Source organism: Sylvia atricapilla, chromosome 17 (assembly GCF_009819655.1).
Source record: "Sylvia atricapilla isolate bSylAtr1 chromosome 17, bSylAtr1.pri, whole genome shotgun sequence".
Classification (NCBI taxonomy): domain Eukaryota; kingdom Metazoa; phylum Chordata; class Aves; order Passeriformes; family Sylviidae; genus Sylvia; species Sylvia atricapilla.
In genome coordinates, this window is record NC_089156.1 from 2,633,446 (window position 1) to 2,661,251 (window position 27,806).

Here is a 27,806-nt window from a genome sequence, read left to right on the forward strand (position 1 = left end):
AGAGCTCTCCAGAAGGATCAGTCAATGGAGAAAGCCAATAATAATTAAAAAAACTTGCACACAAGATTCAGCCAGCCGGATCTTCCTGGGACAAAGGCACTCACACTCTCTTTTACAAATATATTTTATTATTTTAATGCTTATTAAGAAATGTAACCAAGACAGACTCCGCAGCACCAGCGGCTCCTCACTGCCCAGCAGTCTGATGACTTCACAGATATGAAAACTTCACAGATTCAAAAAAACCTTTGGTCAATGCACTTTAAATACATTTGCATGCACAGATTCTCCCACCCTTCCCACCCCCCAATGGTAACTGACAGAGGGAAAACAACACCTATATCATAAAACATTTAAATTAAAAGAGTAATTGTTTCATACTGACAGCATGTGCAGCAAGGTGTTCATAGTGTCTTGGTTTGCAGACCACAGAGAACCTCTCCACAGGACAGGCCAGGGCCACCAGCTCCTGAGACACTGGGGGGAGTGAAGGATGTTCTCAGATCAACAGGTTCCAGTCTTGATTTTAACACATCCTTGTGTGAACGGCCCCAGCAGGCAAGTGAGCTGGGGAGTTACACACAACATTGGCCCAGTCTGGAGATTCTCATCTGTCAGGGTTAGTCACCTCTCATGCAAATGAGGATCTGGTGATTTTTGTTACTCTTTATGTGTTTTGCCATTAAGACAGCCAGAAGCTCAGGGCCAGAGAGGAAAAAATGCCTGAAATGACTCAGTGCAATTTGATGCCCAAAACAATTTGGGAGAGAACTGACTTTTAGGCAGCTGAACTTAGCAAACACCACCAGAGAGTATTGCATGCAGGTTTAATGCATTGTGGCACCACTGCAGCCTGTTTGTCCTTCCACAGAACTTGGCTGGAAGGATTTGGTTTTAGGTGGGGCCCATGCTCATGAAGCAGACGGGGATTTGTTATGCCTGGATGTGCTCGTGAAACGGGACAAAGTATCTGGAAAGGACATCATCCATAAGAACCATCCCTGCCTCAGTCAATACAGACCCCACAAAGTCAACTCTGTGCATACCCCAGAAGGGCTGATCCTTGCAGTGACCCCAGGAGAGCTGTAAGGCTCTATGTCCCTTCCAGAGTCCTTCCTCAGCAAGTCACACCCAGGTCTCAAGCCAGCATCATCTTTACACCCCACAGCACCTCCCAGCACATTCCTGCTCCCCTGAAATCCTCCCAAACACCTGCTCTACAAATGCTCCTTCACTACCAAGAATTCCTGTCCATCCTGACCCTCCACACTCCCACACCTTAGCGACTTCTCTATATCCACCAGCATCCCCTGAGGCCCCTTCAATGAATGATCAAAGGTTCAGACTATTCCATGTAACTCCAACTCCACCTGCACCTTACCACCAACAGGGACCAGTGAGAAACCCTGTTTGTCTCCAGTACTCCCAGCTGTCCCACCAGGCAAATTGCTTCTTGGTTCAAGAGCTGCAGTTCAAGCTTGCACAGAACTTTGACGTATCACTGATCCAAAAGGGACTCTGCAGGATACAGCTGTAAGTGCATTTATTTGCACACAAAAGAGCAGTGCCCTATTGAGGAGAGAGCCCCAAGAACTCTTGGCAAAATTACTCCTGGCAACTGATCAAACTTTGCTTTCTCCAAAACTCTTATAAAGCAAATAAACTCTGGAGCCTAAGAGTTTTCAGGGAGTGGTAAAATTCATGGAATGCCCTCATGCCAAATGAAGCACCACATCTCTCTGTGCATCTTCAGATGTTTTTGGCAAGAAGTTCTCATTCAATGAAATCAGTCTCTGCTGACCCCAGCTCCTGCTCTCTGGACCCACTGCTCCTGGGATTCCCAAGAAGGTCTTCTCCAACCTCTTCTGATAGTCACCTCATTCTTGCCTTTGTCTTGGCACCATCTTTGTTTATCCAGAACAGCTGGATCAGCTAAATGTTCTCCAGCTGGAAGAAAAATGGGCATATGAGTGGTCCTAGGAAGTTTGGAAGGCAGATACTTTTCTCAAGAGTGGAGAGCTGCCAGGAGAAAGAAAGAGCACACTTCACTGATGGGACCTATTGCTTCTTTTTTTTTTAAGGAAAACAAACCAAGAAGCAGGAAGCCCTGAAATTATGATCCCTAGGAAACAAGAAATATGAAGTCCAAAATTATGTTCAAAAAGCTCCTGTTCTCCTCAACAACTGCTCCAGAAACCTTCTCTGAGGGTCCATCTCAGCCACACATTCACCAGAAGGCTTGGCACGTGGTGCAGCTGCCATCCCTTCCTTCCTGTGACTGCAGACAGCTCCACAAACCACCCTGTCCACACCCTGCCCTTCCTCCTGCACACAGCCCACCCCCTTCACACACTCTTCTCACTTCAGGTCTGGATCACCAATACTGAAAAGGACTGGATTCATTTAGGGGCAGCTCAAGCAGAAAGACAAAAGCTAAATTCAAGACCTCTGGAAAGTCAGTATGCTCACGTGGTGATCTGGTTGGGCAGGAAAGTTTTCCAGAGCAATCTGGAAAGCAGAAACAAATCCAAAGTTTGTCCATCAGCATTGATCAACTTGAGTCTTGGGGCAGCCAAGCAAGAAACTGCCATAAGTTAGTGTGGAGATGCTCAGGAAACAATAGAAAGCAACCAGTTCACACTAACTGCTGAAAGTCTGATCCAATGCAGGGCAAACCACCCTTCACAATGGCAGCTAAGGCTCAACAGGCAACACTTCTGCACTTGTGTGTGTTCCAGCACATGAGCAATGCTGCTATTTTCCCACACTTCCCTCCCTGCTCTGGGTCTTTGTGGACCTAATTGTTACTGACATGAGTGCCGGATGTAATCTGGTGTTATTCTTAGAAACATTTCAGCTCCCAGCTGAGGCCTGTAGAGAACAGCCCCCATTTTCCTGAGTTCCTCTGCCACTGTTACAGGAGGTCAGAGAAGCCATGACACAAATAACCTACAGAAATATTCCACCAAGGAGGATCAAGAGTAACGAGATCTCGAGTCACCCTGCAGAAGAACTACCTGTGACGTCAGTCACAGGGAAATGGCTTCGTGTTCCTTAATGGTGCTGGAGTGATAATCCTCTCCTCTGACGTCAGACTGTGGGGAAGAGCCCTGCCAAGAAAGCAGCAGCTCAATTAAACCACGAAGTCTATTGTTTTACAAACTGGCCTGTCTTTCTGCTAAGGGCTGTGGTGGCAGCCACATCTTTTTGTCCATCTCACAGTAAGCTTTGTGCTAACCTGGAGCAGCCACGTGCTCAAACACATGCAGCATCACAAACTTCTCCCCACGTGCATGTAGGGAAACTGGCAAAAAGAAAATTCTGCTCAAAATAAAACTGATTTTTTTATTTTAATAGTTCACAATATATAAAATAAACATGGAATAAGAACATGCAAACTTAACCTGCTCTTTCTCAAGTATGAAATCCAGTTTCCCTTGGCTTCTGAAATGTTAATGGACAGACAAGAGGAGGAACCAGATTGGGGGAGATATTTGTGATGTTTTCAGCTAAGGAATAAGCTTCAGATCCCTGGAAGTACCAGAACTTTTCATTTCCCAGTAGGACCACTACTGCCTGTCTCTCCGGAAGTCTGGTAGTACTGGACATGGATTATTTGTCCTGAAAAACAAAACCCAGACAATCTTCAGGTACAATTCAAGCTGATGTGGTTTTCTGCTGTCCTTGTGCTTCCAGACTTCTTGTGATACAGAAAATTACCAAACTGCAGTGAAATAAATTGTGCAACAAGCCACAGCAGTGTGTACACTTGCTGCAGCACAATTTTGCCTGTTCTCTTTACAGAAAGTAGAAAACTGCAGTTTCTAAGTTGAGTTCCAACACCACTGACACCTTTCAACTTCTCAGAGCAGGAGCATCCTCTAACCAGACAGGCCCAGCTCCTCTTGGCCTCTGCACCACAGGGACACATCAGGCTTCACAGGAAAAAAAACGGAAATCACAGGAGAAAAGGTTTTTAAATAGAGCTCATTGGAATTCCAAACTTAGGTCAAGGTATGTGGTGGGTTGCTCTCTACCCAAGAAAGAAGAAAGAAAGTCCCTCAGCCTGTTGAGGTGAGGATGAAGATGACTGAAATATGGAATGTTACCTCCCCTCACACACATCTGGGGTCATGGAAAGAATTTGCATTCTAGGAGCTCAGGAGGAGAAGCACAGAGACAGGGGGGAAAGCAGAAAGTGCCACCAGCCTACAAGAGCTCACACACCCCAGTCCTTCACAGCCCTGCCCTGAGGACAGCCCACAGCCCTGGCCTGCAGCACCACGTCCTGCTGACAGCCCTTTTGCCAGGGGAAAGCCTAGGCAGGGCTCAGCTTTGGTGATTTGTTGGACAAGTAGAGCACTAGGAGGTGATATTTGCCATCACGTGCATCTGGAACACTGAGCACTCAGGGAACGGATATGGTTCTTGCCCATCTTTTATAACTTAACATAAGGTAACCTTATCATCACATGGCAAAAAAAAACAAAAAACATTTGAGCAACCCATTGCAGTGTAAGCTTTAAAAACACAAACTGAAAGACAAGTGCCATGGTTGAAAGTATCCAGAGTTCCCATCAGGTAAATCCCCTTCCTCCTCCAACCAGCTTCTGGCATCCTTCCTGATGACAGATTTTGCTATCTCCCCTTCTGCTTGTTGCAGAGCACAGTACTAAGAGGCCCTTCCCAGCTGCTCTTTGTTATTCAGGGAATACTTCCAGCCATGCTTCTATTTCCATTGGTAAAGACACGAAACCAACACTCAGCCACGGGCACAGTACAGCAGAGTGTCCTTAAATCCCTGCAGCAGCAGTCTCCCAGTGCTGAACTTGGAATGCCACCCTCGGCCTTGGCACTGCTCTTGGTGACAGGTCATTGATGGGGTAACGTGTCCCTGCCTTCCTTAGTCCACTTCAGTGGTCTCTTGGCTTTCTCCAGTCTGGTATTTAGGACCATCCAATAGTCCTGGATATGGACCCCTTTCTCCACAGTGATCTGAATCCACTGCTCTCCCCCCGCCCCCCAGCCTCCCTTTCTGTCATGCAGAGGTCACCAATGGAAAAAAAAATTATTCTACCAGGAAAACTTTGAAAGTCTCATCAGGAAACCTCAGCTGCAGCAAAGGCTGCTCTTTCCAGGTCTGAGTAAGACACCTGGGCATCAAGTAGCTCTTCACTGTGCCGTTCCCTGTTCAGGCATGCATCTGAGAGAATCCCATTTTGCAGGAATGTGGGAGATGCCCGTTTGTCTCCAAGTCCAGAGTATTTCCATTGTGGTGCCATTCCAAGCCGGCTTTGCATTTGTTTAAGTCCTGCTTTTCGGGGGTCCCTGTGGATCTCGCCGTTGGTGTACACCTCCAGTGCATACTCGCTGATCCGTATGCTGGCCGTTCTCTGCGTCCCCGCCGTGGGTGGAAGTCCTGGAGCTGGCTGCTCCCGCCTTGAAGGGCTCCTTGCGGCCCAGGATGTGCTGGCTGATGATTTTGCGGAAGGTGTATCGGAACTCCCTGATGCGGGTAGGCATAAATTAGGGGGTTTACAACCGAGTTAGCGTGGGACAGGATAATAGCCAGGTACATCAGCCAGAGGGGAGCGTGGGCGCAGTTTGGGCAGAAGAGGGTAAAGCAGTTAATAATGTGTAGTGGCAGCCAGCAGACTGCAAACAGCCCGACAATGATGGCTAAAGACTTGGCTGCGTGGACTTCCTTCTGCAGCGTGGAGCGGGAGCGTTCCCGTGTACCATCTTGTTCTCCATCTGCTTCAGCTGCCGCCGGGCTGCCATTGAAGATTTTCAAGTAGATGCCAAACATGAGAAGGAGGGCAGGAGCACACAGGCAAAGAAGTTGTAGTAGACCATGTACTCCATGGTGACCACGGCCTCGAAGAGACACGCCACCATGCTGTTGCTGCAGTGATGGGAGAGGACCAGTTGGAGCTCGGGTCTTCGATCTGGGCACGCTTGTGCCACCCCAGCATTGGCGTCAGGCCGATGATGAAGGACAGCACCAGCAGATGGCAATGATGCCTTTGGCTCGAGAGCCTGTCACCAAGCCATTGTACCTGGAAACAGAGATAATGGGAGTTATATTGGTGGCATTTAACAAGCTGCTGGCACCCACACAACCCTCACAATGGCCACGTGTTCCAGGAGACAGTGAGAAAGGCACCTGCTTCATCAGAGAGGCCTTTGCACTGAAGTGCAGAACCCATGCAGCACACCAAGGACATGGTGACAATGTCTGCCACCTACTTCCCTCCCCTTCCCTTTAAGCAGTGAATAGTTGACAGCAGAGCAGGAAAATCAATTCAGTTTTAATCTGTGCTCCTTCACCCCCACCAGTCCACTTGGGCATGCACATAGATCTTGCAGCCTGAATAACCAACAGCACTGCTCTGACCCTTGTGATGAAGACCACTGTGAGTCTCTTGTCCAAGGCTAGAGACCTTTGTCTGCTTCCTGGCAAAGGAGCAGCCTTTAGCAATGGAATTGTTACGTCTGTCTTGCAGTAGATATGTAAACCAAACAGCACCAAAGAACCTGGAGGCACAGTGCCACCAGCCTTGTGCCCACATTGTGGTGTGCTCCAGGGAAATCCTGCTGGCTCGGCTGCAGCAGCCAGGTTGCACTGCCTGCATGGCACCTCACTCTGCTCCTCGAGTGCACTTTCAGGAAGACCAGCACCACCAACCTTCTTGAAATAACTGAGGCAAGTCAGCAGTTCTGCTCACCAGCCTGGCTAAGTCACGCCATGTCTTTCTCAGAAAGGAGAAATTAAGCTGAGGACAATTCACTGACTAACAGGTGTGGCCATGGGCTGCACTGCACACACCAAGGGACCTCAGTGGTGGAGGTATTGATGCCTGGCTGAACCCAGTGCCCTTAACAGTAAACTCTCCCAGATCTGTTGAAAGAAACAATAAGCACCATGGTAAGAATCCGACAGTGCGGCAGAGACCTTGGTTTTGTTCAAAATAACCAGCCACTTTCCAAGGCCTCACAGGTTTACTGGCGAGTCCTGAGCTGACTTCCCACCAGTTCTTCCCTCTGAAAATGTAAATTAGGGCAGCAGTTTAACATTTCAGTGCAATTTCCTTCCCTGGGTGCTGCTCAGCATGGAAAGTAGATGGCTGGATTCCCACATTGTGCAGGCGTGGGTCCCACACTGTGTTTGACCCCGTGGTCTGTGATCGGACAGGTAGCGCTGGGCTCCCAGTGTTTACCCTGAGCTCCTTCTCCCTCTGTCCCCAGAATTCTCTCCAAAAACAAACATTACAAGAAATAATACAACAAACCACAGAAATCTTTCCATCTCCCAGTGAAATAATTACTCCCACAGGTTCATGCTCCTATCCCAACACGAGTTCAAGACAGGCAAGAAGAGTGGCTGCTTTTGCACCAGTAAAGAATGGAGATCCCTGCACACGCTTCGAGTCCCTGACAATGGCCCTTGGAAAAACAAGATCCATCAGGCTTGAATTTCCCTTTCTCAATTGCATTTCAAACCAGAAAGAGTGAGTGGCTAAGGGGAGCCAACCACACAATTCCCAGCACTGCAAAACACACCTAAATTGCCCGTTCCAGAAATGAGGAAGGAAATTCAGCCGATTCTGAGGGAGAAAAAGGTTTTTTTCTAGCAATTAGTGGGGCCTGCCCAGTGCTTAAAGGATGCAAAGGGCACGGCATGAATGGTAGCAGCGAGCTGCTCCATTCAGACCTCATCAACACATCAAAACAGCATCTGCGCTTTGTGAAATGTACACTCAGGGAGCAAGGACAGTGGCTGGAGGCCCTTGAAGCTTGGAAAAAACAACAAAACAAAACAAACAAACAAAACAGACCAAAAAAAAAAAAAAAAAATCACCAACAACCAAAACAACACAACCATCAAACCCTGCAGCTCTGGAATTAGCTACATCTTGTCAGAGGAATTTTGAAATTGTGCAGCTGTTATCCCACGACTAGAGATGTCCCTTCCCTCCACTAAAAATATATTCACTACTGCTCCAGACAAACAAAACACCCCCTCAACACTTCCCCCTCCCTCTTATCCTCCCGGGATTCCCATGCGAGGAGCTTTACAAGGCTTCAGAAACCCGAGCAGCTTCCCACTGCAGTGCATTGGGCTGGAGTGCATGTCCATAGCACTTTGCTCAGTATCTCCCGGGTCAGGACAGAAAGCTCACAGCATCTCCTGACACAGCCAATGGCCTTGTGTTGGCCAGGTACCCACTAGGAAGTGTTAATTTGTTTAGGAGAGTTTAATTCTAGGATCCAAATGAGGCACCTCTGAGTGACTTGGCTGAGGTAGTTGTATAGTCCAGATGGGCTTTCCTGGACTCTTTCCTCTCATCCACTGGAGATGTCATGAAGGCTTTGTGTACATCTTTGTGTGCTTTGTCTCAGTATCTTTTCCAGGCTCACAGCAGCCAGGCCAAAGCCACTCTCCATCTCCTCAGTTCTGCAGAGCTCTGCAGGGTAAGTTCAGGGCTTCCCAGACACATCCCCTCTCCCTGGGAGCTGCTGGCACCATGCAGGAGACACCAAGCTGCTGGGAAGGAGCTGGTCACACCTGCAGCCCATGCTCTGCACAGCTGGCAGGTGACTTTACAGCACGTCTGATGTGTCCAGACAGCGCTGGATTGTCTGTGCACCAGCACTTCTGCTTCCTGGAAAAACAACTTGCTACACAAACCACTTCTGCTTGTGAATTCCAGGCACAAAGGACGTGAGTGCAGAGCACAGGGATCCTCATGGTGGCACTGGGTGTGGGGATAGAGTCACCCGCCTCCTCTAAAAAGCAAAACCAACTTTTGCAAACACATGAAAATGTAGATGTTTTCCCCAAAATAGTTTCACCTGTCCTGCTGCTCTCCCAAGCAGCCAGCTGGCAGAATGACTGCAGGGAGAACAGCTGCCCCTTGGTGAATGTACAGCTCATCAGGGCTGCCCAGAGTAAACTCGGACTGTGGATGGGCCACTTCTGGGTCCTTAGTGCTGTGCCATGAAGACAAAGATTCCTGCACAGAGTCTCTGAGACTGGTGGAAGACAGTCTGCCCAGAGTGTCTCCAGGGAGAGGTAAAATCTTCCAATACCATTGCATGATCTGTAGCTGGCCTAACTCACCATCACAGTGTCCAGCCATCCTGCTGCTTGTCCTGCAAACCCTCCTTTGGTGGACAGCATTGCACATCCTCTGTCAGCATGGAGCATTTTTCAGGGCACCTTTACTGCATCACTCAGAATGCCTGTGCTCAGCTGAGGGCTTTGATCTGAATCCCAGCACTGCCTCAAGGTGTTAAATCACTACAAACGCTGCTCACCACTTTGCAGCCCACCCCTCAGGCAGCTGCAGCCATCAGGGACAGGACCAAGCAGGATATTCAACCCCTGTTACATCTGTGTGGAAATGAGAAACCCTGGCAATCCAGATCATCCAGGAAATCTGTGTCAGGACAAGAAATCAAACTGAGACTTCACATGTACTAACTAAAGAACCTTTCCCAAACCCCTCAGTCCAGAACCTTCCTCCTCTATTGCCAGGTACGAGCTGAGCCTGCTGTTTGTCCGTGCTGTGGAGACAGGGGAGGTGGGGTCCCACAGGTGGGCACAGGTGCCAGGTTTTCCTCTCCTCTAAAGAGCAGGAGCAGGAATGATGGGCAAACAGTTCTGCCTGTGACGTGATCAGCTCCCTGAATAAAACCTTAGTAACAGCAACTCCTGTGCAGGCCATGAAGGCTCTGCTTTCAAAGCCATGCCCATGTTAAAGAAGGAGGGGAATTACTGTGTTCTCACATAACCTGCCCTAAATCTATTACCATGAGCATATGTAGGAAATGCCTGCCATAAAGTCAAAAGGTTTATGGTGAGCAGGGAAAGAAATGAGTCCATATATAGCTCAAAGTGCCAATAAACATTAAAACCCTGATTCACTGGTTTAGATGCTCACATGAGCATTTCAGAAGGAAACCGTAGGAAATAAAAGCAACTAGTGAAACAGGCTGTTCTCAGCAGATACAGATCCGTCCTGCACATCTATACTTTATTCAGGGTTGGTGTTCATCTCCCCTATTCTTCCTAGACTTTGAGAAGTTCTCCATGTCCTCTGGCAGAAAAACATCCAGTGCCACCTCAGAACTGCACTTTAAATCCCCACCACATGGGATGAATCAGTCCCAAAGCTCCAAACATCAGGGAGCTGCACCACCATTAATAATGTTTCCCCAGAGAAGCACTGCAGCAGCACAAGCAGCTTTCAGCAGAGGAAAAGGCTGCAGTTGGCACTGTGTGACCTGGGTGTTTGGTGCCTCAATCCAGCACAGGGAGCAAGCAGCCACCTCAGTAACCTCAGCAAACTTTCCTGTTTGGCCGCAGGAAGGAGAATTGCCCGTCTCTTGGCAGTGTGTCGGAGGTCCCTGTCCTTCCCCTGGGAATGTCTGTACCCCAAAGGCTGCCCAGGGGCACGTGGCTGGGCACCGTGCCCACGGAGCTTTGCTGGCACCACAGAGCCTGGAAAGCAGCAATTGTTCTTGGCCCAGGGCTCCATCCTGGGGCTCAGCCTCACAGCCAGTTTTGTCCAGAGCACCTGGGGGGGTTGACATTAGCCAGCGCAGGTTTTCAGGTCCCTGCCGTGGGAGAGATCTCGTTTTTTCCTAAAGTGAACAATGGCTCGGGCCCCCAGCCTTGGGAGTGCCTTACTGCCACTTGCAGAGTGTTACATTTGTATAAAACCTGGCAGAATTCAGCCAAGTGCTTGAGAACTTGTGGAAAAGTAACCAAATACGACAAAATGTTTCAATTGTTTGAAAGGCAGGACACATAAGATACTCACAAAATAATTTTTTATCTATTTTAAAATTTCACCTATAAATGTCTTTTCTCATTGCAGTTTTTTTGGAGGAGGGTCTCTTCTCCACAGAAAAAATAATTTGAAAGGTAACTAATAATGTACTGAGGGGTCCAAACCCAAGCAGTATCAGAAAACCCACTCTTCTGCCTTCATAGTACTGGCAGTTTATTTTTATTTTATTTATGTGAATACACATCCACATATGCAGTTCCTTTCATTAGGACAAATCAGACATGAAATATTTAAAGAGAAATAGGAGAATAAAACACAGGTTTGGCTCTTTTTGTTTCAGTGGAGTGAAGGAAGTCTGGTTAATTAATGATTCAGCTAATGGATATTAGGAATACTTGGTACCTTTCATGTCCTGTGAGGAGGAGAAGGGGCTTTCCCAGGTGTTAAAGAATGAGGTGAAAACAACCCAGCGTTAGTGGCAGAACTTGCCTTCGAATTGTTGGACCCGTTTTTGAGACAAACAGGTATTAGTTAAAGAAAAAACGTGAGGATGTGGGCAGTCTAAATTATATCACATTTCCTTCTTTAGATAATCAGCTTTCATTTTCTCAGCACGTCTGAGGCTATAAATCTAGTGCTTATTCCTCCATAAATTCTAAAGGGGAAACACAATTGACAAATTCATCACTCCTGCTGAGAAAGGACAAACCAGCAGAGGACAGGGAGGAGGAGGAACCCATGGATTTACCTGTGGGTTTCTGCATCCAGTCACTCCCTCTGTTCCTGGGGAGGAAGAGGGTGTGCTCTGTTTTTTCCAAAACAAGATAGTGAAACCGGTGTCGTGCCCAGCACTGATGTAGTCTGCTTTTTTTGAAAAGACTCTTTACCTTGGCTGTTCCAGGAAATTACATTTTCAAGACAATATAGTTACAGTGATAGCCCAAAACGTGGGCAGAAATCCAGATTTTTAAAATCCCTTTCCTGGCAAGTCATCCTCCAGCAATAAGAGTGCTTAAACTGTCAGCAGACATCCTCAGAGTGAGCTGGTGAGAGATGAAATCAAGACATCAGCCCTTCTCAAAATCATTTCAGAGGCTGCTCCCAGGAGCTACTCAGTGTGTTTCCTTGTATCATTTATCATTATTTTGGTTTATAAACTGAAATCATCTATAGCAGAACTGTAGAAACGTGGGGACAGTCCAGTTTATAGGTAACAATTATTGACAGAGTTTTCTCTGCAATGGAATGGAACAGTTATTCCTTACATCTGCATCAAAACTAGAAGCTGTAACAGGTATGACCAATAGGGTTTGGAAACTACCCATTGAAGGCAATGTTACAGCAGCACAAACTTGCTGAGGTGAGGTTTCAGGAAAGATTTGGCTGCACTGGTCCACATGGAAAGGCAATTTCCACTCTCCAGGGCTCCCATTCTGGTTTTGAACAGGAGGTTTGTGTTAATTGACGTAAGTGCTGCATGACCAAAGTATTCAGAAGAGACAGGATTAAATTGTACAGATCAGCACAAGTGATTTGAGCTCAAGAAGAGTGAGGATGTCCAAAAACTCAAACTCAAGAGCACAAAAATCAGAATTTTTTTCCATTTTTTTCAGCCACATGAGTTGTTCAGGAGACGAAGGCGGTCTCTCCATTCCTGAGAGCGTGCTGCATCCTCCCAAGGATGAGACAGGAAGGAAGGAGACTCCTACATTCTCCTGCACCAGCCTCTCCAGGGGCTTCCTCTCCATCTCTGGAGCTCCGGGAGTGACTCGGAGCATTGTCACAGCAACGCTGCCTGGCGCCCACGGGCACACACAGCCCACCACAGCAACCTGCTCCTGCAAAACTGGCCTGAGCAGCAGCCCCTGGGGGCGTGGGGCAAAACTCCCCCTGCCCCATGGCAGCCTCCCTGGCTGCACACCAACTAGCCAGGCTCAGTCATTAAAATGTCCTTTTGTTCCTTTAAACTGCAGAGACCACAAAATCCCCATCTGCAGCCTCTACCTTCAGCCTGTGCTGTGCTTCCAGAGGCAGTGCCTGAGCCAGTCCAAATCTTCCTACGGCCCATTTCTTGGTGGCCTGCTGCTTCTTCTCCCTTCACATTTACTGGACCTCCCTTCCCCCAGCCCTGCTGCAGCTTCAGGCAGAGCCCCTCTCCTCCCTGCAGGGAGGGGGACAAGCTGACCTCCCCCTTTCTGCCCTCCACCACCCTTCTGGTGCCACTGGCTGCAGCTCAGGGCTCAGCTTGCCCAGGTATGGAGTGGCAGCTGCCAGGCAGCACCTCTGTGATGCCATGGACACCCACCAATGGAGAACAGAAAAGAACAGGAAAAGGAAGCAACCAGAAAATCCACCAACCAAGGCAGACTTTAGGACCTAGAAAAGTCGCTTTCAAAACACAGGAGAAAAAGCACTGATCCTCATTGAACTTTTCCTTCCTTGATTCACCTCCAGACCTGTGGGTTTTAGGGGTGTGGAGCCCAGCCCAGCCCGTGCTCACCTGAGGGGTATTCGGATGGCAATGATCCTGTCGATGGCGATGGCAAGGAGGCTGAAGATGGAGCTCTGAGTCAACACCAGGACAAAGCAGGCAATGAAGAGGCAGCCATAGAAGAAGGCACAGAAGCCAGTGCTGATGGTGATGGCAAAGGGGATCGCCAGCACACCCACGGCAATGTCAGCAGCAGCCAGGGACACCACGAAATAGTTGGTGACGTTCTGCAGGTTGCTGTTCAGGTAGACGGCCCAGCAGACCAGGATGTTGCCCAGGATGGCCAGCACGGCGATGATCAGCTCCAGGATGATGTAGGCTATGTCTGAGAGGAAGTCGTCCTTCCCATGTACTAGCATGGTGAGAACAACCAGGCCCGAAGCTCAGCGTTCATATCTGCAGAGCACCGAACAGCCACGACACCTCAAAGCTGCCTGGGGGCCTCGAAGGCTGCTCACACACACATTTTTCTCCCCAGAGCTGCTCAAGGACTTTATAGTAGCTGGTGTCAAGAAAAAAAAGCCCAAGATTTGCCAGCTCCAGCGAAGTGGATTAACCAGGTGCAGAAAAATTCAAACTCCAGCAGACAAACGGACAGGAGAATCTCTCTTGGAGACAGACAGTGTTCCCCAGGCCTCAGAGTGCAGCAGGCAGCACAGCCCAGCAGCTGTACTGTACAGCAGTGTCACATCAGCTCCGGTGCTTTGTTTCCTGTTGACAGTGCTCCTTCTAGTCATGGCTTCCTGTCTTCTCCATACCTACTAGCAACATCCTCTGGTCCTCTTGTTCACCTTTCCCACCAGGACTTGGGAAATATTCTCTTCAGCTGAAGCAAACATTAAACTTCTTCACTTGCAGCTTCTTCCTTTCTAAAAAGAAAAGAAAACACCGACCACATACACTAAGTAATCAGCTCTATGGAGGAGATGGAGAAAGCAAAATCTCATTAAAGCGGCACATTAAATTGATAACGGATATTAAACCGACCTAGAAGAACACATTATTGGCAAAATTCTCACATTTTGTCTATCCTGAAAGCTGCAGGGCCAAGCCCAAGCCCAGGAAGGCAGCATTTCACAGTGGTGATGAGAAACAAGGGACGTTTTGTTTTCAAGGCTACCAACTGAGCTGGCACTTCAGCAGCTGCTCCATAGCCCGCCCTGAAACACGAGAGCCCCACTAATTATGTCCCGGCAAGTGCTGAGGCTGCAGCGAGGAAAGGTGGAGGAGCCTTTCACACACACCTGTCTCCCCGTGGTCACGAACACCGGCTCTGAGCCATCACGTGCTGCCCACCCTCAGGTGCTTTGCCACCCGACTGCTGCCCCAGTCCCCTGCTCTGCAAGGACACGAGCCCTCACTGACAGGAGCTGCACTGCTGGCACGGGTGGGCACCCCTCTGTGGCCACACCTGCCTGGCCTCCGTCTGTGCAGGCACTGGAACAAGATCCGTGGCAGGGAGAAGAGTTCAAGGAGTGCCACACAGGGACATCTTCGAGGCCATCCCTGCTGACTGTGTAAATTCTTTGCAAGGGTCTCTGCAGGCTCCCCTCCTGCAACTCCATCGTTTTTGTTCCTGTAGATCTGTATCCTATAAGCAAACCATTTTTCCATTACACCTGCACTGCCCATAGTGGTGTTTGCATCCAGGACAGCACCATCCTTCACCTACAACCAGCCAGAAGTGTCCACCCAAACACCCCTCTCCCAGAAATACACACAGGCACAGTGCCAGTGTCGCAGCTCAGGGCTATGTTGGAGTTCCTGCAGTGTCCTGCACACAGCTCTGGGACTAAAGCTGGTGCTGCTTGTGAGGAAACAGTCCTGCAGCTGCATTTCACACAGATCCACAGCACCCGCACACCCGTGCAGCTCACCTGCTACCTCTGCTTCAGATGTGGGTGCATTTCACCACAGTTTCAGCTAAAAATACAAAAGGGAGAACACAATTCCCTGAGCTTTGTGCCACAGTCAAGAGATAATTGCTTGCTGTCCTCGCCTGTCACTTCCAGAGTGGGTTGCAAACCTTATTTAGCAAGCTTTAGCAATAATATTTTCTCATTAATTTAAGAAACAGCTTGATACATCAGAGGGCTAGGAGAGAAAGGAACACAGCACTAACTGACAAATCACCGAGGTCAGTTTTGGATACAATGAACCTCCCAAAACCCAAGATTTCTGAGCCCCATCCACAGGTGATCTGGCATGGTCTCACCCATCAGGGTTTGATGCCTTCACAGTTCTCTCTGTTTTTCAAGTCAGAAACCTAATTTCTCAGGATAAAATAAAAGGGTAAAGACAGTGATAATAAAAGAAAATATTATTAACTTGTGATTCACATCTGATCTCAGGAATATAATCTAATTTTAGACCTTTCATTGATTTAGAGCTCTATTGCTAATGCTGCATTTGAAAGGAAAGTGAATGATTCCTGGTGGTTTGGACATGGTTCAAAACCTTTGCTTTTCTCTACCTTCAGCTATCTCGTTGCTGGGTTTGGTTTGGTTTTAGCAGAAGAAATCAACAGAAGAGATCAGTGTGCGATCTAGCCATTAAGAGGAAGATAAAGATCATCTATTTAATCTTCTTAAAGAAGAAAAACCCCAAGAAGTCTCTATAGTCTATGCTCCTGCAGCAAAACCTCCAGCTTTTCAGTGACTTCCCAAAGATGGCTTTTACTTTCTTGGATTTCAGGGATGTCAGTGATATGCCTCTGCAAGCATCTGCTTGTCCATTACAAATCCCAACAGGTTTGTTTCAAAGCAGTGATACTGAAACCTCACCCTCCAGCTTCCAGGGAAGAGGATTAGAATTGATATAAGATAGAAATACAGAAGATCTGGAGGCAGAGAGAACAGAAGGGGCAGGATGAGAAATAAACAATGCTCTGTGTATGTGTGTGAGCAAGAAGGGAGGGAAAAAAGACAGGAAAAAGCTGGTAGGAGGAAAAAACAACCTAACAAAGGAAGCAGTGGGTAAAACAGGCTCCTAAGAGGAAGGGGGGTGCAGGACATGGCTGTGCCTGAGACTCTGAGGTGGGTGTGAGCCCCTGAGCCCCTGAGCAGGACAGGGTCAGGCACAGGGTGGGGGCACACACCTTCCACAGGCTCACTCTCCCCGTGCAGGACAAGAGCACGTTCCAACTCCAGTGCCAGGCCAAGTTTAGAAGAATTTAACAAATTACTCTGACATACTTGGCCCAAAGCTACTGCTAAAGCCACTCTAATTCCCCCACCAGCTCCTCTGAGATGGAGTCAGAAGCATTGAAGGAAGCCCTGTTTGAGAGGAGCCAGCCTGAGAACTGGGCACCTTAACCTTGATGCTCAGAGGGTTTATCTGAAGTCCTGCTGTGCCCATCATACTCACAGCTCATACACCTCAGTGAAGGGGATCAAAGCAAAAGTGCTGGATATTCTTCCCCATTTGGGAGCTCCCTTCAGTAGGGTCAGGAATCCATACTGATCCTACAGACACGTTTTGTTTAACCTGACTCTTTCGATGGCTCATCTCAAACTCCAGCAGGACATGGAGGAAAGTTACAAACTTCACTGTGGAGGTTCTGCACACACCAATGGCTCAGCACAAAGCTGAAGTTTCCTACACCTCTGCCTGAACCTGAAAAAGCACAGTGCTGGAATCTGAAGTTTAATGACTACCTCACACACTGTTCTCCGACACAACAGAGCTTTTAACCTTCTGCTTTGATTGTTTCACAGCCTGATGTTAAATCTGAATTTTTTATCTCTGAATTTATTTGTCCCTCTCTTCCCATCTCTGTACACAAACAGTGGCCTGATTCTTCATCCCAAGCCCCAGCCATTTATTCTGAAGCAATGGGAATGTTATGTCCAGAAAAGGACAGCATGTCCTTCCACCCTCTGCTCTCAGATGGCCGGAAAACACTCGGAGTTCTGCAGAGCCAGCACATCTCAGGGGAGAGATGGCTGGAGCTGAGCAGGTGTCCCAGCCACCACACAACAACATTTTGTCTCTGCTCAGCGCCGCTGAGTAGCCACTGACAAGCAATTAGAAAAAGCAATTACTGGCCACACAGCCCCAGCCTCACCTGCTGCTGCCACAATGTGCCACAACCAGGGAGGGTTCACGTTCACCCTGAGCTCACCCACCTCCCCTCATTCCTTTCTCACGGGGTCAGCTGCTGTGGTGCTCACCTGACACAACAAATCTCCATTTCAGGACTATTTGCAACTTGCTTTAGAAGAAGAACAGGCTCAGTCTTTTTGCTTATACAGCCAGAAATTCACTGTGCGGGAACAAAATGAAATAGAGACCACCCAGAGAAGATGACATAGACCCAGAGGCAAAATGAAATTTATTGTAGAATTGTCTACTTCATGCAAGACCCAAAGGCTCAGCAATCAGGTCTAATAAGAAAAAATTAATTAACAATCTGCTTTACTCACTGGGGAAGTGTATATTTAACATCTCAGGCCCTTGAGGGATCAGCATGGCAAGCTTCTTGAAACTTAAGAAAAATAACCTGTATCACCCAACAGGCTGGACAGCTACAATTAGTATTTCTTCATAAGCTCTTGTTTTATTTTGTTAATTCCTTCTCGATACCCCGGGCTATGTTCCGGCCTTTCCCCCATTATTAAATAAACCTTTTTTTTCATTCACAAACCTGTAAACCTGGTGCTCTGTTCGTTTGTAGTGACTTGGAACACTCTGTTCTCTCTCATATTTCAGTCCCAATGAGAAACTCCTCCTTGAAAATTCAATAAAGCATCTGCACAGCACGTTCCCATGAAGCGACTCGCCAGCAGAGCCTAAGCAAGCTTTAGTTTGGCATCTCCAGTTGACTTTGGACCAAGGTGCTGCCCCTTCTCCCTCCTGAGTGCCAAAAGCATCGAGCTGAGCCCTTGGCCACTGCTTGCTTCAAATCACCGAGCTCAGGCAGGCTGATGTCCTGCTCTTGGCCCCTCCAGGCTGAGCCCATCCTGCTCTGGGAGGCTTTGGCTGCCGGGCTCTGCCAGCTGCTGCAGAGCAGACTCACCCTCTGTGCCTGTGACACCTCACTTTGACAGCTCCTCTCACGTATTAGCAAAAACTCCAGATGATCAGCAGCCCTTAGGGCACCCAGGACAGTCTGTGGGCACGTAGGTGACAGACTGCAGCTTCCCCGGGCCCCAGAGGGTCGGGCTCTGTGTCTGCTCTGGGATGGGGCAGGAGAGGCAGCAGGCAGCTTTAGGGGGCCAGGGGGGCTGTTCATCAAGGCTCATTCCACAGATCACAATCTTGCATTTCCCTTTGACAGCATGACCCTTCCCAGGTACCAGCCACATGCAGATTACCTAATTCCCTTAGGGAAAATCCTTGAATTCACACATGGCCCTAAGCAGAAAAGTTGATGCTCTAAATCATTTGTTTCCTACTTTCCAAAGCCTGGAGGGGGAGATGCCTGTCAGTTTTTATCCTCTCTTTGAAATCCCTTCAGCTCAAAGAGAATCTCCCTATCTTTTAAATCAAAGACTCCGAGAAATCTTGTCTCTCCCCACCACTTCAGAGGATCAAGTCACAATAAACGAGCCAATGTGCTCACGGGCAGAACACGAATTTGCAACACAACCGGGGCTGTAAAACATAATGAAAACAGGTGTCCTTTGGGGAGAACGATAGGGGAGGCAGCAGGAGCACTTCTCTGTGTTGCTCAAGGGTTTCCCTTCTGTAGTTGGGTATTTTCTGAATACTTCAGGTAGAGCAGCTTCCCCGGGTCCCTGACTGCTCACACACAGCTGGGGGAGCATCCTCAGCCCATGCAGGGATGAAGAGCTGTGCCTGGGTGGGGCAGGAAAGAGGAGGAAGGAGGCATCACCCACCTAACCAAGACGTACATTTTCTGATTCCTCTCTTTGCTTTATTATTGGCTGCTGCCTAAATGATCTTTTAGGTCATCTGCTTACAGTAATAGGAGGAAATTAAATATTAATAATAGACTATTTCCCTCTAGACTGCTCTTTGTTAACAAAGGATGAGAGTGAAACAAAGCAGGCAAAATTATCAGCGCACCATGGTCTTGGTTTTCAGGTAGCTGGAGCACTTGCACTTTCCCTCAGCCCTCCCTGGAGGCCCTGGCACTGTGTGGACACCCTTCAAGTGCAGAACAAGGGCAGGAGTGGAAACTTTTGTTCTATCAAGGAGCTCCACATGCCAGTCTGACCCTTCCAGGCACAGTTTCAGATTTTATCCAAAATATCATCTGAGCCACTGATGCTCTGGGTGTAAAACTGTAAGGCCAAGGATTTTTGGAAGCACAGAGTTTGTCTCCTCTTGGGAAGTGAAGTCTGCTGTAATATAAACCTACAGTGGGGTAATGAGCTTTCTGGATAGGCTTTGCAAGTTCTCCTGAAATAATAAGTAAAATGAGAACTTCAGCTTTGCTAAGTTTGGTGTAATCCCCTCTTACAGGAAAGCAACAGCACTCTGAGACTTCAACCCTTCCCTTCAAGTACTTGTGAGGAAATGGCTCTTCAGAGACCTGTACTGTGCCTGAACTTTGTGTGTCAGGTTAAAAATGGGAAAGAGGGGCAACAATCCTGTTCTATATTTCCATCCCTGCTGCAGCCCAGGCCAAGAAGGGAGGCTGTACTCCAGCAACAGGCACGGTGAACCTGGGTGTAAATCTTGACTGATTGGCCAGAGACAGCCAGACTGCTGCAGCAGTGACAGCAACCAAAACCAGGACAAAACTGGGACAAAATCACACCCTGCCAGCCTGCCCTGTGCCCCCCTTCTCCTCCTGTTTATGCCCATTAGAAAAAAAAACCATTAAAAACCAAAACTGCCCCAAAAGTGAAATCCCACTGGACAACAAGCAAAGGTTGTAACGCAGATGCGCTGGCTGACAGGAATGGCTAATCCCAAACCAATATTGCAGCTTTGCCTCCTACCCTCCAAGTGCTAGAAGTGGATTAATTTTTATTGTGGTAGCGGAAGATTAGAACAAAACACATTTGACCGTATTTTATTTTTCCTAAGTGGATGTTATAAATGTTTAAAAGCAAGGAAAAAAAACCTCACAGTAATTATTCCAATTCTAATGGTCACAAAAAGCCAAGGAGGGCAAAACTAAGTAGGGATGAATGACCAGCAGTTAAAAAAGCCAGATCAAACAAACAGAAGGGAAAACAGCTCCCCTGTGCTCACCAAAGTCTCGCTGGGCAGCAGGCATCATGATATATTGCCAAAAGACACCAAACGTGTTGGATTTGTGAGGAAAGTATTTGTACTCAGGACGGGTGATGCTCATTTATCTATGGTGGCATTTCTAAAAAAAAAAAAAAAAAATAGAGCATTTGGATAGGCTTTCATGAGGCAGACAAGTAAAAAAGCATAATTAAAACCATGTACCATGACCAGAAACAAGTTACTACTGCCAATATCATCCACAATGTCTCTGAGGAGCCAGTTTTCCTTTCCTGTGTGAGGGAACAACTCAAACTCTGGCTCCTCACAGCCCCACTAAAGCCAGCTGTGTTCACACATGAGGAGCATTTCCTTCAAGGACAAAAAAAGAGCAGGGAGGAAACAGGATATAAAGAAGAGGTGACCCACTGAGGAATACAGGCAAGGGAAGAATTCTCTCTGAAGATATTTATCATATTGCTAATGTATCCATTCTGGTTGATTTTAAAATAACAGAATAGACTTCTCTCCAGATGTGACTTTGCCTCTCATTTCTGTATGAAGTTTCCAGACAGGCAGTCGAGAATTGGGTACATCTGTTTGTTTTCTTGCGTTTTTATCCGCTTATTTCCAAACCCTATTTTGCCTTCTCTCTGTACAGGTTTTCTCTCCCCCATGCCCCTGCTCCCTGGAGCACTGTCCTGCAGGCTGCTGTTGGCATAAACTGCGATGGTGAAACAAAAGCTCACCCCAGTGCAGGAGAGCTGGTGCAGCAGGTCAGCATCCCTCTACAGCAGAAGGAATATAACTCTCACTATCTCTCTCCATGAAACTGAACATGATTCCCCGGCTGTACTCCTGATGAAAGCATTGTATGACACTGGTCATCCCAAAGGCAGGCAAAACCCACCATAACACATGTTCTGTCCCCTGAGTTTGTTTCCAGCAACTTCCCCTCCTCCCTTCTGTCAGGTGCTCTGAGTGCTCACGTTTATTGCTCAGTGTCAGCCTCACCATCCTGTCAGTGCTTCAGAGCTAGGGAAGACATTTTTAGGACTCTGCCACCCTCTGTGGATAAGGAGTTGATGCTTTGATGATGCCCCGAGGCCACACGCCCTCACTTTGTCATTCCCTCTCCTCTTTGCCGTGACTTTTGTCACCCGTGTGAGGTGACACTGTCACAGCCAGCCACACCGACACTGAGCTACTCAAAGGGGCCATTTGTATCCCCTTGATTATAAGCCGATCCATTAAGACCTTCCTGCTGTCTCCATTTCTGATGGCAGAGTGAGCTCTGGAGCCTGGTGTCACGGCGCTGGTGTCACACGCTGGTGTCACCGCCCTGGTGTCACCTCCCCGGGCCCGGCTGTGGTCAGGCCGCATCCGCCAGCCCCGGCCTCTGCTGCTTCCTGCCCCACAGCGCTGCAGGGCCGGGGCAGCACAGGGCTGCTGGGGAAATGACACTTCTCTCTGCTGCCTTCTGTCCCTCTGCGCCCAGCCGCCGCACTGGAGAACCAGCAGCCGCTCAGAAATCACTTCGGCAAACATCTGCCTGCCTTTGCTGCTCACGGGCTGCTCTTCTTGTCCCGAGGGAGCAGAAAGGAGAGAGCAGCTGTCAGGACCCCACTGCAGCCTTGGGAAGGGGCCCTTCTGTCCTATGGAAACTTGGGATATTTTAGCACAAGAAGGCATCATGGGGAAGGTCCATCTGTAAAGAAACCTGCGATCGTTTCTCGAATTCCCGACAACCACGATCCTCACACCTTGCCAAACAAGGATGAACCAAAAAAGACGCCCAAGGCGAATTCCTTAGGCACTGCCATCTGACTCCAAACCCAGGAGATGTTAGTCAAGCAGAGATGGACCCCGGGGAGGTGCTCAGAACAGACAGCCCCGAGTCTTTAGGATGGTTTGTCCCACGTGGACTGTGCCCATCTCCTGCCTGCTGTAATCACAGAGCTGGGCTGGACGGTGGCTACATGGAGGAAAAGGAAGATTTCCCTTTAGGAAAGGGGTAGGAAAGTTAACAAGAACGAATCATAATGGTCAGGCAAAGTTTGGATCAACATTTCGTAGGACACAGGAGGGCATAATAGGAAGTATTGATGGTTTTTTGGTGTTTGACCAAGTCAAGTGCCTCAGCTTTAAAAGATTCACTAAATAGGACCTGCATTTTGGGATTATCAGGAACAGTCCCAGATTATCCCTGACTAGGCAGCCATCAGCACAGATCTTTTTTTTCTCAAAATCCGGGCTGCAGAGCATTTTACAAACTTTTCAAACGTCGGTGTGCTTCCCCACACATGCTCTAGGAGCTTTAACGGTGCTGGTGCCAGCCCAGGTCAGCCTGATGTGATTTTCCACCATCCCATTGAACCTGGGCACTGATCTGTGCATTGGACGTATGTGGAAACTGTAATTATTCAAATCAATTTCAATCACGTGCCTCTCTTCTGAAGATTTTAGTAAGAAGCCACATACCTCTCAGCTGTCTTTTATCCAGGGGAATGTTTCCTATGGAAAATCCCAGTCTGTGCCCAAGTCTATGGCTCTCATACTGAAACCAAAGTTGTTATTATCACAGAATATGACACTGAACCACCTACTTCCCTTAAGTCCTTAAGCTCAACAGCTGATTCATACCAGGATCTGACAATCCTGTTCTATGGGGGAAAACTCAATAACCAAAATGATAGGGCTGTTTGTAGAGGACTTGCCCACTACAAGAAGGAGGTTTGCATAAGAGGCCAGTATTAGAGACCAGACAGAGGGAGCAGAAACATTTATGCTGCCCTAGTTAGAAAAAAATAAGAGGTTGGGGGGTTAAGGGGAGACAAGAAGCAAGAGGAGAACACAACAATACAAACCCAAACCAAATCATCCCCAACAAAGCAAAGCCAGGAGAAAACCAGAGGAGACTCTGAGGTCTGAGTACTAAATGAGGAAACTTGCAACAGGGAAGAGTGCAAACCTCACCATTCCCGAAGGGATGCAGTACGGGCTCAGCAGCGTTCCTGCCCTGCCCGGGGGATGCTCAGCCGGGATCGCGCTTCGGGCCGGGCTCCGAGAGGCTCCGGCGGCCAAATCCCCCCGGCTGGAGCTGGGAGCCACGAACACCGGGCACAGGGAGACAGGGAATGCCGTGCCGCAGATAAAACAGCCCCAAGCTGCAAGGACTAGAATGCCGGAGTGCCTTCCCCCTGGAACTGGGAGCAATCACAAATGCTAATCAACACACAGACAGGAGCCCGGCATGTCACCCGTCACGTCTCCAAAGCTCCAGGAAAACCCCCCTTTCCTCCCCCTGTATCAGAGAGGGACAGGAAGATTCCCTCATTCCCTTCCCTCCCCTTGTCCCTGGCTCAAATCATCCCTGAAAGAAGTTTCCCTCCCTGTTAACTTCTCCATTGTCTCAGATGCATTGTTTGCAAATGTTCCCTAAAAAAGCTTTGTAAAGTATTCTTTATTCCTGTTTCAAGTCTTTCCACATCCCTGTGTAACACCTGGACTTTATCTTGTTACCTGTCAGATAGTGATAAACCTGCTGCATGCAACCCCTGACTTACCATCTAAGATAAATACAATTTGTCTTGTGGCTGTCATTTCTTTTCAAACCCTGCCTTCTACAGCTGCATTTGTAGTGGTAATAAAATTACTCTATTCGGGCTCAAAATGTGTAACTTTTAAAGAAATAAAAATTTAAAAATCCCCATCAGGCAGAGCCCTAGGATTCAGGTTGAGGAATGAAAGAGATCACACCTTTAGCCACTCACATATACCAAATATCAGCATTTGGTGAAGCTGTTTGAGATACTCTTTGCTGATTGTCTGTGGGTTGCCCACTGTGGTCAGGATGGAGAACAAGGTACAGCAAAGGAGGTTTAAGCTGGCCCTCAGGGTATTTCCTGCACACCAGGAAAGTGAGGAATCTCCACTGCAGGTCCTGAGGAGCAGGACAGAGAAAGATGCCAGGAATGGCAAATCCATAGCTGATCCTGCCTTTGGGCAGAGGTCTGGATTAGATGACCTCCAAGTGCCTCCTAAGGATATTTTCCATAATTGAGAATTGTATGTGTCATCTGTCCATTCTGATCTACAGAGATTTACTGCAGGGAAAAAAAAAATAGTGCAATACAACCAATAATTATTCCTGATACAGATGCAACCTTTGTGAAGGGAGAGGCATCTTCTGACTACAGAAGGAACTGAAGCCTTCCAAGGTTAAATCACCTTCTCTGCATCTGCCCAGCCCCTCCTGCCCTCCCAAGACAGAATGCTGCCACTTCTTCACCCCTGACAGTCCAACCCTCAATATTCAACTACAAAAGCATCTAATTAAGTGGCAGCTTCCTCAGCATTTTTGAAATGAGCAGTATTTTGTTCAAGTAGCTTCACCAAGGTTGTTCAGGTGCACTGTGCAAAACCTGAAGATGGTCCATGAAGCAAGCAAACCTTCTGGTCTGAAATATCAAATATCCTGATAAAAGGGGATAAGCCTCCACTGACTTGTGAGGATCTTCTCTGCTTCACACACAGCTCAAGATCTTTCCTGGTTTTTACTTTATAGAGTCCAACAACAACAACAAAATGTTTAATAGCCCATCTCCATTTTCAGATGGAAATCACACAATGAAGAACAACCTTGGGAGTTAATCACAATCCAGATCAAATGAGGAAATGAACAAGCAGAGCCAGAATCTGTTCGAGCTGAAGACAAGGACAAACTTTGCAGGACACCGAGGGAGATGCTGGCAGCAGCCTTTGGATGGAGAACAGCTCCCTCCCAGCTCAGAGCTCAGAGACTTTCCCCACACTGTGCCCAGCTCATGTAAGCAGAAATGTCCAACCCCAGTGAAGAGCTGAAGCATAGTGAAAATGGTGGGAAATCTGTGAAACTTTAAACATGCTGCACAGACAAGAAATCACCAGCCATCAGTCAGCCAGGCAGAAAGGAAGTGGTAAAGGGGGAGGCTTTCCCTCAACACAAGATTGAAAAGCAGCCAGGCTCAAAGCCAAGGGGGAACCAGACCCTTCTGAGAGACAGCACTGAAAGGAAGGGTAAAGATTCCCCCAGACCTTCTGCAGGGCTCAGCTTTTCCCAGTGGTTCTTAGGGGAACTTAAGCACACAGCTCTATGTGAAATCCATCATTGAAGGTTAAACAACAAAGATGAAGAGCTTTCAAAAGTTGATTCTATTCAAACGCAACAGCAGCAGCCCTTATGGAAACATCTTATTAAAATACCAGCAAAAACTGAAATGCAAACATGGGGGATGTGGCAGAGGCTTTCCAGCTCAGACCTTTAGTGCCTTTTGCAGCCGTTAATAGAAGGACAGAGGCTAAAAACATCATTATTGGGCCAACATCCCTTGACCTGGGACATGGTGATGCTGATTCTAATTTTTATGTATAAAAATACATATAGACAGATTATAGACACATGAAAATTACAAACATACCACATAGCCACCATTAAAAGGAGACCTGCTTGCCTTTCTTTGTTTTCACACCCTGCAATAGGTAATTTTTATTTTATGTACACACATACATGTTTGCAGTCTGTACCCACATGTTTTCCCTACAAATTCAGAGGTTCACAGCTTTCCTGGTTAATTCAGAATTTAATCCATTTGCCACGTTAGGCAGGATTTTGTTTTCCATGGGTTTTTGTGGTACATGATTACATTTACATTGACTTTTTTACTGAGATTCAAAATAAGGTATTTCCTCCACAGACCTAACTCAATTGAAATATTTCTCACATCCTTGCTGGTCACTTTATCTAATCTTTTCCTACCTCACTTGGGCGACATGCTCCAGGGATGGCTCTAACTTCAGGAGCTGACCATGCTTTCTCTCTCTCTCTCTCTCTCTGTTAGTTTCCCTCATGCAGAAGAATGAATTTATCAGTTACTCCAGTTCTTGAGTTACATGTGCCTGAGACTTACAAGCCTGATAAGAAACCTGAAAACAAATACATCCAAAGACTGAGTTATCTAATAGCTGGCCATCTGCTTAGGAAAATCATTTTAAGTAGTTACAGCAATTCTATTAACTATTTACCAAGTGAGTCATGTTGTTCTCTTTAAGTTAACCCTTCCTGTCTCTCTGTGGGCTCAGTGCCCCGGGCAGTTTTGAAGAAGGTGCTCAAGCACCTCTCCTCCTTTCAGGCTATGGCAAAACCTGCAGTCCCCTGCACTCGAGACCCCCCAAACTCACGCTGTCCAGGGCACCAAAGAGCAATAAAGCGACCGTGACTCTCAGCTCACACTGCAGAAAATCTCCTCCCAGGAGCATCCCCGGCTCGGGCACCACGCACTGACACAGCGGGACGGGAACGCACCTGCGGCCTCAGGCTCCCCGGGCGGGCAGGTGAGCCCCGGGCAGGGCAAAAACCTGCATCCGCACCCTGCCCCAGCCCCGGAGACACCTCGCAGCCTGTTTGCCGTCCTTCAGCTGCCCTCTCGGCCAGCGCAGGGCACAGGGCCCTGGGCAGTGGCGGCTCCATCGCGGGGCTGGGGCTGAGCGCTCCCGGCGCAGGGAAAGGCGCTCCCTCTGCTCAGGAACCTGCAGCTGCTCGGCACAGATAAAGCAAAATTGGGGCTTTTGGGGGCAAGGAATGGGACACGGCCGCACAGGTTTGAAGCCATCTATTCAGTCCCTGCCCTTTCCCCTTCAACACGACCGTGAAGTGCATAGAGATCTCCTTCGAAAGCCCTAGAGAGAAGTTTGCAGAATGAAGGGCGCTCCTGTGGAATCACTATTTTATGATTAAGCACAAATATCTGCTGAAGGGGCCGAGGAGGGCTGGGTGCAGGGAGGCAAAGTCCAGCACCTGATGTTTGAGGGAAGATCCTTGGAGCAAACATCTTGGAGCGCGGGGGTGTGTCGAGGGACTGACAGTTGGGAATCAGCGCGGAGTGAAAAGCACCGGCTGCTCCACGGGGGAAACCCCATCGGAGCCGGGCCACGAGAAAGCGGCAGCAGGGCAGAATCTCCCCGGGGCAAAATCTCCCCGTCTTGGCGCCGGGGTCACGGCTGCACCGAGAGGGCAGCGGGCGGCCACTTTCCAAATTCTCGGGACGGGCAGGAGAGGGGCCGGGGCTGCCGCGGACGCCGCGAGCGAACCGAGCCGCGCTGCCGGGGCCGGGCACCGCCGCGCCCGGGATGCTCCGGCGGGACGAGCCCCGCAGCCCGCCCCGGCCGGGAGGTCCCGCTCCGCCCCGGGAGCTGCACCCCGGGCCCCCGCCGCCCCTCCCCGCGGGCCCGCCGGCCTCACCCACCTGGCCTCGGGGCTCCGCTGCGCTCCGGCCGCGCCCGGAGCCGTGTGGCGGTGCCGGCGCTGCCCCGCTCCGCTCCCGCCTCCGCGC

General features: G+C 48.6%; 1 protein-coding gene across 1 annotated transcript; it reads right to left on the reverse strand.

Moving 5' to 3' along the window:
• Positions 1-110: 110 nt before the first annotated feature.
• ADORA2A (adenosine A2a receptor) lies at positions 111-27,806 on the reverse strand. Its single transcript, XM_066331236.1, is given in 12 exon segments — positions 111-5,221; positions 5,224-5,323; positions 5,325-5,387; positions 5,389-5,514; positions 5,516-5,730; positions 5,733-5,781; positions 5,783-5,817; positions 5,820-5,912; positions 5,915-6,004; positions 6,007-6,059; positions 13,300-14,159; positions 27,720-27,806. Coding segments are annotated over 11 exon segments (1,296 nt in total). The 5' UTR covers positions 13,650-14,159; positions 27,720-27,806; the 3' UTR covers positions 111-5,099.